Here is a 16,865-nt window from a genome sequence, read left to right as displayed (position 1 = left end):
GCTGTGAGATACAGGAAGCTGGACTAGATGGGCCTATGGCCTGATCCAGTGGGGCTGTTCTTATGTTCTTATGAAGATAACATCAGAAGGCCGCCAGTTCGAGGACACCAGCAGCTCCCTGAACGACTGAGAATGGCGAGACCTTGAAGCAGCTGCCGAGCTGAGTGATTCCACCTGCTCTTGGTGTGAGCAAGAAGTGTCTTGGCTGCCCTCCATGTGAGAGATGGAGCTGCTTGTCAGCCTGCGTGGGAGAACTGGAGGCCAGAAGTGAGACCAAACCAGAAAGATCCATTCTGAAATGTTGTTGGTTCTTGAAAGAGAGAACCTCTATGATTGTAAAAATCCCCTTGAGGGATTTAGAAATGCCTGCCTATGTAAATCGCCTTGAATAAAGTCAGAGGAATAATCCGATGACCAGAAAGGCGGTATATAAATACCTAGTTATTATTATTATTATTGCTCCCTCCATGGCATCTTTATCAGCCTACTGATTCGATCCTTGGTGATAACACTGGTACTTAAGGATTGAGGGGTTGGCCTGGTCAAGTGATCCCTTTCATAGATATGGGCCCCTTGATCAGTGCCTGACCTGGCCAGCTTTTTGATGCTATTCCTGCCAGGTAGCTGACTATTCTGCAACCATCTAATTAGTACAATGTGGAACAGCCCTGCTAGATGGCATTCTGTAGCAGTGATTGTAGCAGAGAAGACCTTCAACACTTTCATTACTGCAGAATAGGAACTAAGTCGTACTCTTTCTGGAGTTTGGTCATATTCATCCCACATCCTCCTCTGACACCATTTTAGATGTCTGCCAAGCTATTTGGTCACCCACAGTTCCTCAGTTAAACCAAGGAGCTGAATTGATTCTACAGCCTGACCAAGGTCTGACTGAAGTTATTTCATCCACCTCTCTGGCCATTTTCCCATTCCAGAGGTCAACCAGACCAGTGGGTGAATCACCGACGCTAGTAGCAAGGAGCTCCCTCACAGCCCTTGGGAAACTATCAGGATCCATCAGCCAGGATCCAACAGCCATCAGGATTCATCATACCAGTGGGTCCCCAGCCTTGCAGATGTTAGGCGCCACTTCTCATTTTGGTAAACAAAAACAAAGAAACTCCAAAATCTGTGGAAAAAAATAAAATAGTTTTCTAACATCTCTACATATTGGTCATTGTAGACTGGTTGGGCTAGACTGAGGGGGGTGCATGGGTAATGACTATGGCTGCATCTGTTGACACTACACTTTTAAAGCCATCATAATTTTTAATTATAATTTATAAAAATGTGCCCTTGAAATAAAAACACATAACACCGCTTTCTGCACTTCTTATTTTTGTCAAAAAATGAAATCTGCAAAAAAATACAAACGAAAAAAATCACACCTCTAACAATACATTTGTAGCTTTGGATTGCAGACAAAAGAAGGACTGATTTTACTACAGCTTCCCAATTTAGCATGTCCATTCCTCTTTGTCTTACAGTTCTTCATTTGCTAACAATTATAAAAGCAGTTCATTGACAGTTTTTCTGGAGTTGTGTCAACCAACCTCCATTCTTCACCATAAGCCTGTAAATTGCTGTGGGATTGCAGTAAGACACTTAAGAAAGGATGCACCATTTATATTTATTCCCATTCTCCATCTTATTTTAATTGTCCTCCTATTGGTAAACTCGTAATTATATTAGATTGTGCTTAATCACTGCAGCTGTGTCTTTTTTGCTGTCTTTAGATGAGATTTACTGCAATCCTTTGGCTTGATGGAATAAAACTTCACAGTTTTCTTTACTGTAATGTAGACTTCGAGCAGATTTACATGATCATATGGCAGCAATTTTTCTAGTTTCCCATGATCATATAAATTATTTCTCATTTAAGGTCAAGACCCAAAGGGCTACTCTAGATGCCCCCAAACTTGTGTGTGCTCAGGGGATTTTGATATTTTTTTTCCCCTTTGGACAACAAATCCAGCCAATCTCATTCACATAATGAGGTTGCTCTCTGTGATTGATGTTTTCATGCACTGAGTATAAGAGCACATAAGAGCAGAGTACTTATGGATAAAAGCAGTATTTTGTGAATTGGCCCTTAGAATATGTATTATTAAATAATACAACATCTCAATAGTAAAAGCCTGTAATAACTACTTAGAATTCCGTCAGAGTTCTAGTATTCATTCTTTCTGTCCCTCTTTTTTTATAATCAGTAATTACTGGATGAGGGCCCAATCCTATCCAATTTTCCATTGCTGGTGCAGCTGGGGAGGTAGCCACAGAGGCCTCCACAAAGTATGGGAACATTTGTTCACTTACCTCAGGGTTGCATTGTGGCTGCACTGGTGCTGGAAAGTTGGGTAGGATTGGGCCCTGAGAGTGCTATATGATCCTTTGAATCAGGAAAATGTTTGCAGAAATTCTGTTCCATATAAACACCTTTACCTACTTGTTAAATCCTTGATAACTGGATAAAAAATTCTGCTGAAGCAATTTATGAAGAGGGAATCTTGCAAGTGAATTTGCTAGATTAAATATGCTCGAATTCATTCAATGGTTATCTCAATGCTTGGTTAGATTGCTCTCCCAGCCATCCACCCCAGCATGGGAATTATAATGTTCATTTCTCTCTGTCCATTGGGAAATAAAGTACAACTGTATTGGTCTTTTTTAAGCTAGTGCTTAAGTTGGTTTACCAAATTCCATTTAAAAAAAAAAAAAGTATGTTGCCTATACTGCTCACTGACATACCGATGTCTATTCCTGTTGTGTGTCCTGTAAACACACAATCTTAGGCTCGTATCTGCCTGGCTCAGAATGAAACTCAAATGGGGGGGGGGAGGAATTAGCAACACTTCTGGAGTGAGCTGTCAAATTTAGAAGTATGTGGCAGTTTTGAGATAGCTGACACGGACAGTGGAACAAACAACCTCAAAGTGCCTCTAAACTAGGCTACTAATAAGTAAGAGACGGCTTTTCAAAGAAGACAGTTTATTAAAAAAAAAAAAAGCCAAATAAGGGGAAAGCATGTTTATTTTGCTTGAGAGATCAGTTACTTTGAGTAAGAAGTAAGTTACACAGAAATTGAAGTAGTTGCAGGTGAAAGAAATACTTGTAACCTCCATTCTGGACAGACAGGAGTTAACTGAAGGAAGAAAGGAGTGAGAGTGAAAGTGAGGCTGCAGCTGGGCTGAGTTTCAACTCAACCAGCCAGTGAAAAGGAGGCATTAATGGAGACTTTAAACACAAATGCTGAGAAGGGAAGCTTTTAGAAAGGAGAGAGAGGATGATTATGAGGATCAAAGGGAAAGGAGGGGAAGATAACAGATCCTTAATCTGCTGGACAGGCTAGTCTTCTAAACAGCAAACTTCAGCTACATGTCTTCAAAAGGGAAAAAATAGCCAAAAAGTGCCTCTGCTAGGCAGGGCAACTAGCTCCTCCAAGGGCGAGGGCAGCTACTGGATTGAGAGGCTTTCCAAGCAGGACAGGCCTTGCAAAAGACGAGGGTGTGGAAGCTTTTGGAGGGGAAAATGTGCCACAAAATGGAGAGAATCTCTGTAGGAAAGGCTGCAGAAACACACAGCATGGACACATTGGTCGATGGCAAGAGGCCTCAAAATGGTGGAGGTCTCTTTGGGGGAAGCGACCACCAAAGGCACAGTGGCATGGACACCTTCAAACTAAAATGTGATAAAGTTCTGCTTCCAGAGCAGGGGTAGTTATAGGACTTTACACAAAGAAAACAAAACTATATCCATGTGGACAAATGCTTCTGAAGCTTCTAGATATGCAGCTAGATTTCACTGAACTAAAGTAGATCAAGGGACACAAAAGGCTTAATTTTAGTGCTGTCAGATAGGGTCGTGAGGGATAAAAGGTATGGCAAGGTGTGTGCAGCACCCATGTTCAGGTCATCAGTGGGAGAGGCTTCACGAGAGAAACTGAAAGGAGTGTCCAGGTGACCTGATCACTAGGCAATGGGAACTTTTAACTTATTATGTAGTAAGACTAGTACTTGTAGTGAAATTTTATCAAGATGGAATTAAATTTGTAAGACCTTAGACCAGTGATTCCCAAACTACCTTAGGTCAGAATGCCCCCATAGCCTTTTCGACCTGGTACCACCATCTTACATCTTTTGTGAGAATCAGGATGGCGATGCTCAAATCTCATGAGATATAGGTGCCACCATGTTGGATCTCATGGGATCCAAGATGGTGGTGCCCAGGGAACAGGTAGGAAAGGCCGAGAGGGACATTCTGTGGTGCCTCTGTGAGTGTGTTGCAATGTCGTAAGGCATTGCAACATACACTCTTTGGGAACCCCTGCCTTGTTGGAAAGAAGACCACAGTGCTTTCTTCCCTTTAATGGTCCTTGATTGATGACCTCTCCTAAGAGTTCAGCAGTACCTCATCCCCTCCAGGACAAAGTTCTGCCTAGCTCTTGAGGAAATGTTAACCTGAAAATGAAATGGAGTTAGGATAGACTGCACATGTGTGGAAAAGGGAGGAGTTGGCCTCATTACTATCCTACTCTTCCTTTGGCTACCAGTAGTCTCTCATCCAAGTTACTGATGAAATACATACCTGCCAAGCATCAGTGACTCTCTAGCAGCAGGTGCTCCCTTACAATCTGTTGAGTCAAATAATGTTGAAATGTAATTTATTTACTTATATTTACTATATGTTTTAATTTTATTCCAATAAATAAATTGGTTACTATAGTAATAAAGACAGGTATTTATTTCCCAACTTCCTTCCATGTTGGAACTCAAGGATGCCTCCATGGGGTTTCATGCCGGCACTGAGCAGCTCAAGACTCCTTGGCTTCAGCAAGGGGGGTAGTTCGTGTGACCATGCCCTGATGTTTGGGGCAGAATTAAGCTGTACTAAAAAGAAAAACACCATACAACCAGCAGTGCTAAAAATAGCATCCATACATTTCTTTTGACTAATCAAGAATCCAAATAATTTGAAGCATAAAAACATGATCGAGCAAGACAGGCTTAGCTTAGCATTTAGAATTTTTTTTTTACTATAACTTATGCAATTATAAAAAGATCATGCTTCTGTTTTCTGTTGAGAAGCAAGATTCTTTATACAAACATTGTATGCTTAATAATAAATAATAAACTTTATTTATATCCCGCCCTTCTCCCTAAAGGGACCCACACATGCTTGGTGTGTGTACATTATTCCTCTTGGCTATGTTAGGAATAGCTTTCTGTAATTTGGGTTTTTCAGACTTCACATTTTTTTTACACTTCTAAAATGCTGCTGCTTTCTTTGGAAGATATTAACTTATGAAAGCAATATCGACATCGTATCTTGAAATATTTTTAAAGTGCTGCTAGAAAAGCAGAACATTGGTATTTGATTTTAGTCTGTTGTCATATAGTATAAGCATAGCACCCTCTGCTGTACAACAACATATAGGCACACAATATTATCTGAGGCAAATACTGGAATCCTTTATCATTGATGAACAAAACACATCATACCAATTTGAAAGGAAAGCATTCTTTGTTTTCTTTTTTCATTAACTCAGTTCCTTGGGTCCCTTTATATTATCTATTATTTATTATTTTAGAAATTTATATCCATATATATATATCCTTAATCTGCTGGGCAGGCTAGTCTTCTAAATAGCAAATATATGACATTAAAAACAATAAAACATTCAAAAAGTGCCATGCCCCCTGGTGTCTGCATAAAAGGTCTTCCTAAATAAAAAGGTCTTAAGCCCCCGCTGAAAGGACTCTAAAGAGGGAGCTGTTCTCAATTCCGGAGGGAGGGAGTTCCACAGATGGGGAGCCGCTACCGAGAAGGCCCTCTTTGTTGCCGCCATCCCCCTCACCTCTGCTAGTGGCAGCACAGTCAGAAAGGACCCCTCTGATGATCTGAGAGGACTGGTTGGATTGTATGGAAGGGGGTGATCCCTCAAATACCCTCCATGTATATCCATCTACATGGGGTGGTTATATATCCTAACCCATGCGAAATCCTGAGACAGGTTACAATCTGCTTGCATGTAACATGCATGAAGAAATACTGAAACTCCACCACAATTGCCAATCTAGCTAGTGTCAGCAAAAAATTAAAACGAGGTTCTATGTTACTTCCAGTTTATAGACGGGAGAGGGCTTTGCCACTTCTGGGGTTTGGGGGTTTCACAGTTAAGGGACAGACAATGAGAAGAACCTTACCCTTGATGCTTTTGAAACCTCGACAGTGCATAGATAGAAAGCTTATAAGAGCCATCTAAGAGATGATATGGGGCAGAAATGTCCAACAATAAATCAAGAGTAAATCATCTGTTCCCCTTATCTGCAGCAGCAGAGATAATGACAGGACAATCAATCTCCATGGTGACCAGACTTCAAGGCAAGCTGCAGCCAAAGTTAACCTTTTTGCTGCTTCTGAGGGGAAAAAAGCAAGCCAGGGCTAAAGGCTTCCATTTAAATTAAGCAAGCCTCTTTAGCAGACCCTTTTGCACCCTCGTTCCATTTTGCAAATGCTTGACAGAGATCTGGTTTTTAAAACACCAGAATTGTCATCCTCGTTTCCATTTGAAACAAAGTCATAGGCTACAGTTCAGTGCACTATCACTTAATAACACCCATGGAAAGTGATGGGGCCAGTTCTGAGTAAGTAGGGTTGCAATTATGTGCAGCTGAACTTGCTCACAGTCATTCCTTGTTGCTTGTCTCTGCTGTGAATTGAATTGCACACTCCCAGTTATGTGTTATAAGTTGCATGTTATATATTGAGCCTCTGGCTTAACACACCAAGCACCTTAAAGAAAGATTTGATTAATGGTTCTTCTGGTATGTTGTTTACAGTGCACTGATACTGTTTACAAAAAGGTTGTGAATGCCAGAACTGAAAAAGTTAATGAATAAAAATGTATCTTATGATCTGTCACTATATTTTTTTAATAAATTAGAGACTGTACAGTTCTTAGGTAGCAATTACTGGTATATTTTTTTCTCAGGATCTAGCCTTGGGTAAAATCAGACAAAACTATAGTCAGACACCCTCCTGACTTATAATGATTTTGGCTCAAAACCTGCCCTCAACTTATCTGTGAGATCGACTTATGCTCAGGTATCTGCTGTGACTCTGAAATGTGTTTTATAAACTATACACCAGTGGCTCCTAAATTGTATGCTGCAAGTGCCCTCACATAAGCACTGCAGGATGTTCCGGCAGCCTTTTCTTCCTGTCTCTCCTGGGCACCGCCATCCTGGATCACAAGAGGACTTGTGTAATCCAAGATGGCAGCACCTGAGAGAGACTGCTGAGAAAGAAGTCTGCTATGACCACGATAAGTATAGGAACTGCTGCTGCACACCATTTCACTCAACTGATGCAGCAGAGAATTACAGTTTAGAAATACATGGAGGTCGCATATCCGCAGTTTCACTTATCTGCAGATCAGTCTCTAGCGCACGCCCCCTCCGGAGGCGAGGGGAGCTCTACTCCCCTTGCAGAGCTCCCCTCTCCTCCCAAGGTTCCTCTAAGTCCAGCGAAGGTCTCAGACATCCATCCACAGCCTCTGCTGGGTTCAGACTGAACCTTAGAGGCAAAAAAAGTCACTTCAGATTTTTTCTTGTAGGGTGGGGATGGGTGTTCCCTGGTATCTCGGTTTCACTTAACCATGAGGGGAGGTTCAGAAATGGAACCTGCATTGGGTATTGGGGCATGCCTGTATATGTTACTACGCTAGGTTAATACAAACTTTCTTACTTTGAAATTCTTATGTACTTTTCTCCTCATTTTTAAAAACTTTTTTCAGATAGTGACAAATATCAATAAGAATTTAGCATTATGGCTGGATTGTTCTCATTTCTTCTTTCTGAATCATATATTGTCTAAAATTAATCATATAAATTATAAATAAATTATCAAATTATGAGGATTTTTGCAAGATCATAAATATGTATGTATTAGTTAATTGGTGAATTTCTTTGTTAACATTTTGTAGCAATAATTACAATCCTGTTGCAATTACAATAATTACATTTCTGAGCTATTAATATGGTACTGGTGCAAAGTTTTCTGTTGTTCGCTTCTGGCAGTGATAACTTGATTACTTCTTGAACAGTGATACTTCCTGAAAGGATATATAACTATGCGTAGAATGCAAAACATAGATGTGTTGTGCTTTTTTGGGGGGGGGGGGGTAAATATGTCTGACTGAAGGCCAGCTGGGAATTCAGTAATTTTTGAATTGTAGTTTATTCTGTAATTAAGTGGCTATGGAAATGAAAGCAGACTGCTAGAGTCTAAAAGATATATTTCATTTGTACAGTGCTTTAGGAAAGGCTGATGATGTAATTGGTAGTACTGAACTGCAGTCCTTGACCCTTTGTAATCCATTCATGCTCTTCAGAAGGTTGCTTCCTGTCTTTGCCATCTGAGATTCGGGAACCAGTACATTTTGATAAAGTAAGGGAGTGACCATGTTTACGTTTGAAGGTTCTTTTAATGAGTATAACATTCCGGTTAGAACATAAGAACAGCTCCGCTGGATCAGGACATAGGCCCATCTAGTCCAGTTTCCTGTATCTCACAGTGGCCCACCAAATGCCCCAGGGAGCACACCAGATAGCAAGAGACCTGCATCCTGGTGCCCTCACTTGCATCTGACATAACCCATTTCTAAATTATTTTAAAGTTGTGTGGTTTTCTCTGTATTTCCTATAGTTAAGAAGGCAACTTTTTTCTTTTATAGAATGAATGTTATTTTTTGCCTATATTCATGGGGAGGGGGGGAGAGAGAGAGTGTGTGTGTACTTGTAACTTTATGCGTTATCTAGCTGTACAAGTAATTGTAAATGAAATATTGTTATTGTTAATGGACTCAGTCCAATGTACATGCATGATCCATAGGCACTATATCAGGCCATTAGGGGAATGGGAGGCCAGTGCGTGTGTCCAATATTCTTGACCAGTGCTTCCCCGGGTACCCCTCAGTGTCTGTCTACCTTGACCACAAGGGTGAGATAATGAATTGAAGCACTATGTGTCTGAGTGGTTATTGGGGAGCAGGATCTCTTATGCTTTGTGAGGATCCCTCCACAAGAGTTCTATTGTGGAAGTTGTTACTGAGACACGGCCCTGTGTGTACACAGGTACCCTGTGTATGTGTGTGGGGGGGTACCTGTTCAGGCTTCCTGCCCACCTTCAAAATGTGCATGCTAGAAAAGCTGAGGGGAGAAGTAGAGAGCTGCTTTACAGAGGTGGGCTTGCTAGGTCCAGATGAGGAAAAGGGCTTTGGTTCATATATGGCAAATTCCTTAGCTGAGCCTCTTGCTGCATCCTCATCAGGCACACGTACAGTTAACTTACTACCATGGCAAGTTGCCTTTGCTTCTAATGCCTCCAAGCGTGCTCAGGGAATCCAGTCAGTTTGGAGCGTTCTGGCAGTGTTCCAGCTTCTCTCTGTTTGCAACCTTCCTCCCTTCCAAGTTGCTTGTGACTCCCCTGAGGGTTCTGACCCACAGTCTGAGAACCCCTGAATTAAGGCCATTGCATGTAGGTTTTGGAGAAGCAAAAAATATTCTGCAAATATAAACACGATAGCATGAACAGTTCTTTGCAAAGATACATTTTTGATATAAGTATATTTATAGAATAGTACATTTTGTGTGAATGGAGGATCAAAAAGATGTTCAGTTGCTGTAGAAGCCTAGAAGTCAGTGTTGACCTGCACAGTGGCAGATGGCATAGTAAAATAGTGTTCTTGGACTGTTCCAGCTCACACTGCAGATGTGAGGACTCCATGGTTGAATATTTTTCCTATGGGGAAAAGAAAACCATCCACATAAACTGTCTCTGTGAAGGCTAAGCTGGAAGAGCAGCAAATTGTTACAAAATGATCATTAAGGTTCTATAGTTTTCATATGGTGTATAGTGTTCTACTCATTACAACATAGGTCATATATTTTCTTCAGCAAGCTTATAATTAATGGCAGTTTGGACGTTGCAAACATGTAGAGGAAGTGACTTGTATTTCCTCTTTTTGTGCTTCCCATGTAGCTTGCCATGTTTGGAAACTTGTATAACTTTCTAACAGTGTGAGATCCTTCCAAGTTCAAATGCAAGAAGAGAAGTGAAAACTCCCAATTCAGAAATTACAGAAGAGACTCTGAAAAGAGGAAGGCTGAATCATAGGCATTTTCTCTGTTGCAGTTTCTGTGTAACGTCTGAAGTCGCTCCATGTTTTACTTCTTTCTTGATGTTCGTACAGAAAGGCTTTTTTTTTTCTCTTCAAGTACCTTAATTATCCAACCCTGGCAAACCTTTTGAGCCAAAATATAAAGTAATGCTAGACTAGTGCTTGCGTAAATATGGTCAGATTTCACATAAAGTAAACTAATAACTTGAATGCAAGGTCAAATTTCAAGAAGCAAACCTTTAATGTCTCTACTGTAGTTGTGAAGTTCCTATGATTCTACCATGACTCTGAGCATTTAATGTGAATTTTAAATGTGAGTTTAATATATTTTATATGCTTGCTTACAGGTACACAATGGAATATTCCTGTTCAGTTGTGCTTGCTTCCATTAGTTTTTTACACATTGAAGCTTCACCTACCAATGGAACAATATCGCCCAATGATACAACACCAAGTAAGGAAAATTGAATTATTTTGGTTAGTCTGAGTCTTTTGCGTAAATGTTGAATATTCTCTGTTCCATGGTCTCAGTTGCAGCTTAAGTATTTTTGATAGCAGTATGCTGTAAATCTTAGGAAATCCTGGATAATGCTGAGTTATGCTTAAGTACTGTATGCTGTTTGCAATACATATGATTAATGGACCATATAGAGTTCTTTCCTCATTGACAGTTTGTGTTGGGATTTGTTTATTTATCTCCACATGATCCATTTTTCTCATTGGATCCTGATTGGGAGCCAGTGTTCTCTTTCCCCCAACATACTATTATTGTTCCCTTGTGGCTTCCCTTGTATACAGTCTACTTTCTGGATGTTTCTCTTTGTATCCAGTTGAGCTAGAATGTTGGTAGCTGAATTCCAGGCTCCAGATATCATAGCTAATGGTTAGAGAGTGTGTCTTTTACAGCCAGGCTGGGTTCACATGGTTTTTCCCTTTCCCTTTAAAAAATTTTTTCTTAAATAAATGTTTCCTTGTGCATTTTGGATGTTACTACTGATTTGTGGTGAACATATGTGCTGTGTACCTAAATTGTCAGTCATAGTTCTGCCATCACAGTTAGAGGACGGGTCTTACAAACAAGTTGGCTGCTAATCACCTGCTGGTACGTCACTTGAAGTTCTTCTGCGATGTGTTTGTTCATGATCTGTTAAACCCAAATATGTAAAGAAGTGCTTGGTGTTTCCATGCACTGGTCATATCTTGTTTCAGCAATTGTAATGCACTCCATGTGGGGCTGCCCTTGAAGACCTTTTGGAAACTTCAGCTCATGCAAAATGTTATTGCTAAATTGCTGACTAGCACAAGACATGGAGAACATAACATGCCTGTGCTGTTCCTACCTGCACTAGTTCCTGGTACATTTCCAAGTGCTATTCTGAAGGTCCTGGTCTTAACCTTGAAGACCCTAAAGGTCTTTGGACCAGAGTAGCTGAAGGAAATGCTGGGTTTTTATGTAGCCTCTTTCCTGATGTTGTATGCTGTCTGCAATAAATATGAATAATGAACCCTGGTATGAAAATGCCTATCCCCTGAGATTATAATCCAAGAGAACTCTTCTACATGTTCTACTGCCAACGGAGGTGCACCTGTGTGTTAAACAGCCTTCTCTGTGGTGGTAACCAGGCTGTAGACCTGCCTCCCTAAGCAGAGGCAGTCCTGGGCTTTTCTCTGCCTGGGGCCGCCTCCCAGTTTGCTGGTCACTGCCACCTGACACAGAAGTAATCGTGGTGACATCACCATACCACCACAGTCACTTCCAGAATCGTGCCGAGACTTGAAGCCTCTCCTGGTGTGATTCTGCACTGCACTAAGCTACCCCCCTTCCTCTCCTCCAAGGAGACGAAAGATGCGATCCAGAGCGATGTGCTGGCACACCAAGAGTGACTGCCACTCCTGGCACAATGCCACTCTGGCCCATGCCATTTGTCTCCTCTGGAGATGAAAGATGGGGCCCAGAATTTCTCCCAGAGTGGCTGCAAGTTGCAGCCACTATGGCTGCAACTTGGCACCATTCTGGGCCACCCCACCCTCCTCCTTTATAGGAGAAGAGGCAGCCTAGAGTGGCAGCATGCTGGGAGTTGCAACTCCTGATGCTCTGCTGCTTCTTTCATCTCCTCCTATAAAGAAGAAGAGGAGGGGGCAGCCCTGAACAGTGCTGATTTGTGGTCAGGGTGGCTGCAACTCACAGCCACTTTGGGGCTGATTGCCCATCAGGAGGAGGATTTTTCTTTTTAAAGTGAAAGAAGCCAATGGTGATGCCGGCTTCTTTCTCTTTAAAAAAAAAATGGTGGGAGGGGAGCGAGGCTGGTGGCATCACCCTTGCAGGCATGGTGCCTGGAGCATTTGCCCCTGTTGCCCCCCAGGTATGCCACTGATTCTAAGGAAGGAGGATTGGCACCTTATTATTTCAATTTCAGTGCCACCTGAAGAACTTTTTGTTTGATTCAGTGCTATCTATTGCTTGATTTTTGTTTCTTTCTCTGTTTGCCGTAGATACTGTTTTGTTTTCTGATTTTGTTATTGTGTTTTTATTGAGTTTTATACATTATACATTTAATGTAATATATTTCATCTCTTTTATTGTAAAACTGCCTTGAGTGTCTTCCTAAAGGGAGGAGAAGATGCAGGACAGAAATAGTTTAAAGAAAGTAAGCCATTGAGCTTTGAAATGAGTAAATTCATGGTCTCTGAGTAATTGTTTCTGAACCATTACCACATTGACCAACAAATGTGTGAGTTGCAGAAAAAGTCTCTGTTTGGGAACTTTGTATGTTGCACATCCCTCATGTACACAACATATGCAGCTTTACTAATTTATTTCCTGTATTTTTCGCTCCATAAGACGCACCTGACCATAAGACGCACCTAGTTTTTAGAGGAGGAAAACAGGAAAAAAAATATTCTGAACCAAATAGTGTAATAAAATATTTAATAAACTATAACAGAATAACATTTGAACCATGTAAAGTGAACAGCAGTCAACAGTGGCATTAAGAACCATTATCACTGTCATTAACAAATGGAGAGACTTAAAAGTTTGAGTACTCTAGTTTTCTGGAAACCAAGAACTCATCATCGCTAGAGTCAGAATTTATGAAGCTCACAAAAACAGGTGCACACAAATAGGGGATCACATTATCTTTCTGCTACAATGATGTTCTGCCAAATCCCAATCCACTGGGCCTTGTGCCCGCTTAAGGCTGATCAGTCCCCCTTGTGCAACTCACCAGTGCAGCAAGCAAAAGTGAGTCCAGTTCCATTCCACAGATGCCAAGTAAATCAGTCCCATCAATCAGAGTTGCCAAATCAGAGTCCAGAACCAATAAGCCAAATTACAGCCCAAGGTCAGTCAAATCCATCAGGGTATCCAAGTCCAGTCACAATCCACAGTCAGATTCCAAATTCAATAAACCCAGTCAGTCTCCTCTCCAACCTGCACTCCTTCAAAACCCACAAACCCTTTCTGCCTCAGGTACTCCTTATATCCCTGAGGGCCCTATTGCCTTCCAGTGGCTGCAGCTGTGCAGCACACTCTGCTGAATGCCCAGGCCTTACCCTTAAAGGAGCCACTGCTGACACCACATCTACCTCCTCGCCAGTTCTTCCGTGATTCCAATACAAATGAACAAGTGGAAAGTCCAACCACAACTTGAATTCTCAAGACACAACAAACTTCTGGATTTATGGTGAGAACCGAGCCTTACCTGGGGCTTGTGCAATAAGCAAACACTGGCATTCTGACCAAGGAGACAGTTTTTTCTTTGTGATGGGGGGGGGGGGGCTTACATTCAGATGCTGGATGAGGTGAGTGAAAGTGCGCATTCCCTGCTGTGTGAGTGAGTGAGTGTGTGTGGGGGGGGGCAGAGCATCTGTGTGTGTAAGAGAAGGGGGCAGCCTGTGTGTGTGAGAGAGGGGAGAAAGTGTTTGTGTTGCAGAGAAGTTGTGATGCTCCAGGCTTGGTGTGGGGGGAAAGAGAAGCTGTGATGCTCCAGGCTTGGGGGGGGGGAAGAGTCTGTGATGCTCTAGGCTTGGGGGGGGGGAAGAGAGAAGCTGTGATGCTCCAGGCTTGGGGGGGGAAGCAAGAGTCTGTGATGCTCCAGGCTTGGGGGGGGGGAAGAGAGAAGCTGTGATGCTCCAGGCTTGGGGGGGGGAGAGAGAGGCTGTGATGCTCCAGGCTTTGTGGGGGGGGGAGAAAGGCTGTGATGCTCCAGGTTTGGGGGTCGGAAGAGAGAAGCTGTGATGTTCCAAGCTTGGGGGGAGAGAAGATGTGATGCTCCAGGCTTGGGGGGGGGGAGAGAGAGGCTTTCCTGGGAGTAAGCCCCCCTGACTCTAATGGGACTTACTTCAGAGTAGGCATGCACAGGATTGGGCAGCGAGACTGCCACCCCACCCACGCTTTCCTGGGAGTGAGCCCCAGTGACTCTGTGACTTACTTCTGAGTAGACAAGCGGGCTTGGGCAGACTGCCACCCCACCCACGCTTTCCTGGGAGTGAGCCCCACTGACTCTGAGACTTACTTCTGAGTAGCCTCTGACTGCCCAGGGAAGCAGAGCAGAGCAGAGCGAGCGGGCAGGGGGCCGGGCCAGGGCTGGGGCTGGGGCGGAGGTGTTTTTTTTTTTTTTTGCAGTATTCGCTCCATAAGACATACACACTTCCCCCCCCCCCCACTTTTTGGGGGGGAAAAAGTGCATCTTATGGAGCGAAAAATACGGGATACAGGTATTTATATACCGCCTTTCTTTGGTCGTCAGATTTCTCCTCAGACTTTAATCCAAGGCAGTTTACATAGGCAGGCTGTTCTAAACCCCCGTAGGGATTTTTACAATTGCATAGTTCTAGTCTTTCATAGAACTCCTCCTTCCAGCTGGATTCCTTCCTGGTCTGGCCTCTCTCTTGGTCCTTCGCCTCCCATGCTCCACTTGATGGCAACTCCTCTCTGCCACTGAGGGTCAGCTCATCAGTATCTCAGCATGTCGCCAGTTCTCGGGTACTTCCGGTTGTTTCGAACTGGCAGCCTCAGATCTTTAGGCATACAAGGCGGCAGCTCTACCAACTAAGCCAGATCTCCTGCCTAATGCCTGACAGGATAATTGAAGCTGGGCTGTGGACGATAGAATAGCAATTTCATTTGCAGTATATTGTGCATCCTTAGTTCAGCCAAGTACTTTCGTAAGTTATCTCCAGCGACCTAATTAGAAAGTACTGTATATAACAAATAAATAAAACTTTTAACTGATGTTTTGAAATAGAGCTTTCATTGAGCGATGTTTTGTAGCAGTGTTTGCAAAGTTATGTACAAGGTTTTAGAATTCTAGATAAGAAGCTATGAACCCCAGTGCTTATCATTATGTGCTACCAATAACTATTTTGTAACACTCTATGGCAGAAGTGCAAGGTTCAAGCTGTTTTTATTATCGTTTTAACGCCCTCAAGCCACAAACTGCTTGATAGCATTAAAGCTTTTAATTTAACTGCATTTAATCTAATCTGATTTGCAGAACAGTAACAGTTGGCTTGATATCCACTAACATCTCTCCTTCCCACCTACAGTATCTTTTAACTATGATGGAATTCAGAGCAGGGCCCCTTTGTTGCTAGAGTGGCCAAAATGTTGGCTCTCAAGAAAAAAACAACTGGGTGCGGGGAGGAGATAGACATTGACCAGATAACTTTATTTTCTAGTTGGGACTTGTCTTGATTTATACTTTATTTTAAATTGGAACAATTCCTTTATTTCAAAACAAATCTGGAGAGAACATATAGAAGGTGGATTCAACCACTTCATTCATAACCGTGATTATAACCTGGAGAAGAACTCTGTAATGATTTTTAGCACACATTGAATTAGATGACTTGTCCTGAGTCACTTCTGTACTGCAGCGAGTCATGGACTCTTCGCTCACAACAGGAGAGGAAACTGAGCGCTTTCCACATGCGCTGCCTCCGACGCATCCTCGGCATCACCTGGCAGGACAAAGTTCCAAACAACACAGTCCTGGAACGTGCTGGAATCCCTAGCATGTATTCACTGCTGAAACAGAGACGCCTGCGTTGGCTTGGTCATGTCGTGAGAATGGATGATGGCCGGATCCCAAAGGATCTCCTCTATGGAGAACTCGTGCAAGGAAAGCGCCCTACAGGTAGACCACAGCTGCGATACAAGGACATCTGCAAGAGGGATCTGAAGGCCTTAGGGATGGACCTCAACAAGTGGGAAACCCTGGCCTCTGAGCGGCCCGCTTGGAGGCAGGCTGTGCAGCATGGCCTTTCCCAGTTTGAAGAGACACTTTGCCAACAGTCTGAGGCTAAGAGGCAAAGAAGGAAGGCCCATAGCCAGGGAGACAGACCAGGGACAGACTGCACTTGCTCCCGGTGTGGAAGGGATTGTCACTCCCGGATTGGCCTTTTCAGCCACACTAGACGCTGTGCCAGAACCACCTTTCAGAGCACGATACCATACTTCAGTCTTTCGAGACTGAAGGTTGCCAATACAAAAAAAAAAACCTGGAGAAGAACTCTGTAATGATTTTTAGCACACATTGAATTAGATGACTTGGAAGGCCTGGCTTTTGCAGGTCAAAGATTCACTTACGCAGCTGCTGGTATTAATCTGAGACTCTGTTGTTTTTTAACTTTTGAATAAATGAAACAATATAAACAAAGCAAAGAACTTGTTTGGGGGACT

General features: G+C 42.6%; 1 protein-coding gene across 1 annotated transcript in view; it reads left to right on the top strand.

The window, feature by feature from the left end:
- The window catches only part of PTPRE (protein tyrosine phosphatase receptor type E), a 149,159-nt gene that overhangs the window by 82,684 nt on the left and 49,610 nt on the right, over positions 1 to 16,865 (top strand). Inside the window, exon 3 of the mRNA XM_066619135.1 lies at positions 10,528 to 10,634. Coding sequence (XP_066475232.1) covers positions 10,535 to 10,634 — 100 coding nt within the window. The 5' untranslated portion in view covers positions 10,528 to 10,534. The remainder of the gene's footprint in view (positions 1 to 10,527; positions 10,635 to 16,865) is intronic.

This window comes from Tiliqua scincoides, chromosome 3 (assembly GCF_035046505.1).
Source record: "Tiliqua scincoides isolate rTilSci1 chromosome 3, rTilSci1.hap2, whole genome shotgun sequence".
NCBI lineage: Eukaryota > Metazoa > Chordata > Lepidosauria > Squamata > Scincidae > Tiliqua > Tiliqua scincoides.
The sequence above is the reverse complement of the archived record's forward strand: the minus strand, read 5'-3'. Positions and strand labels throughout refer to the sequence as shown.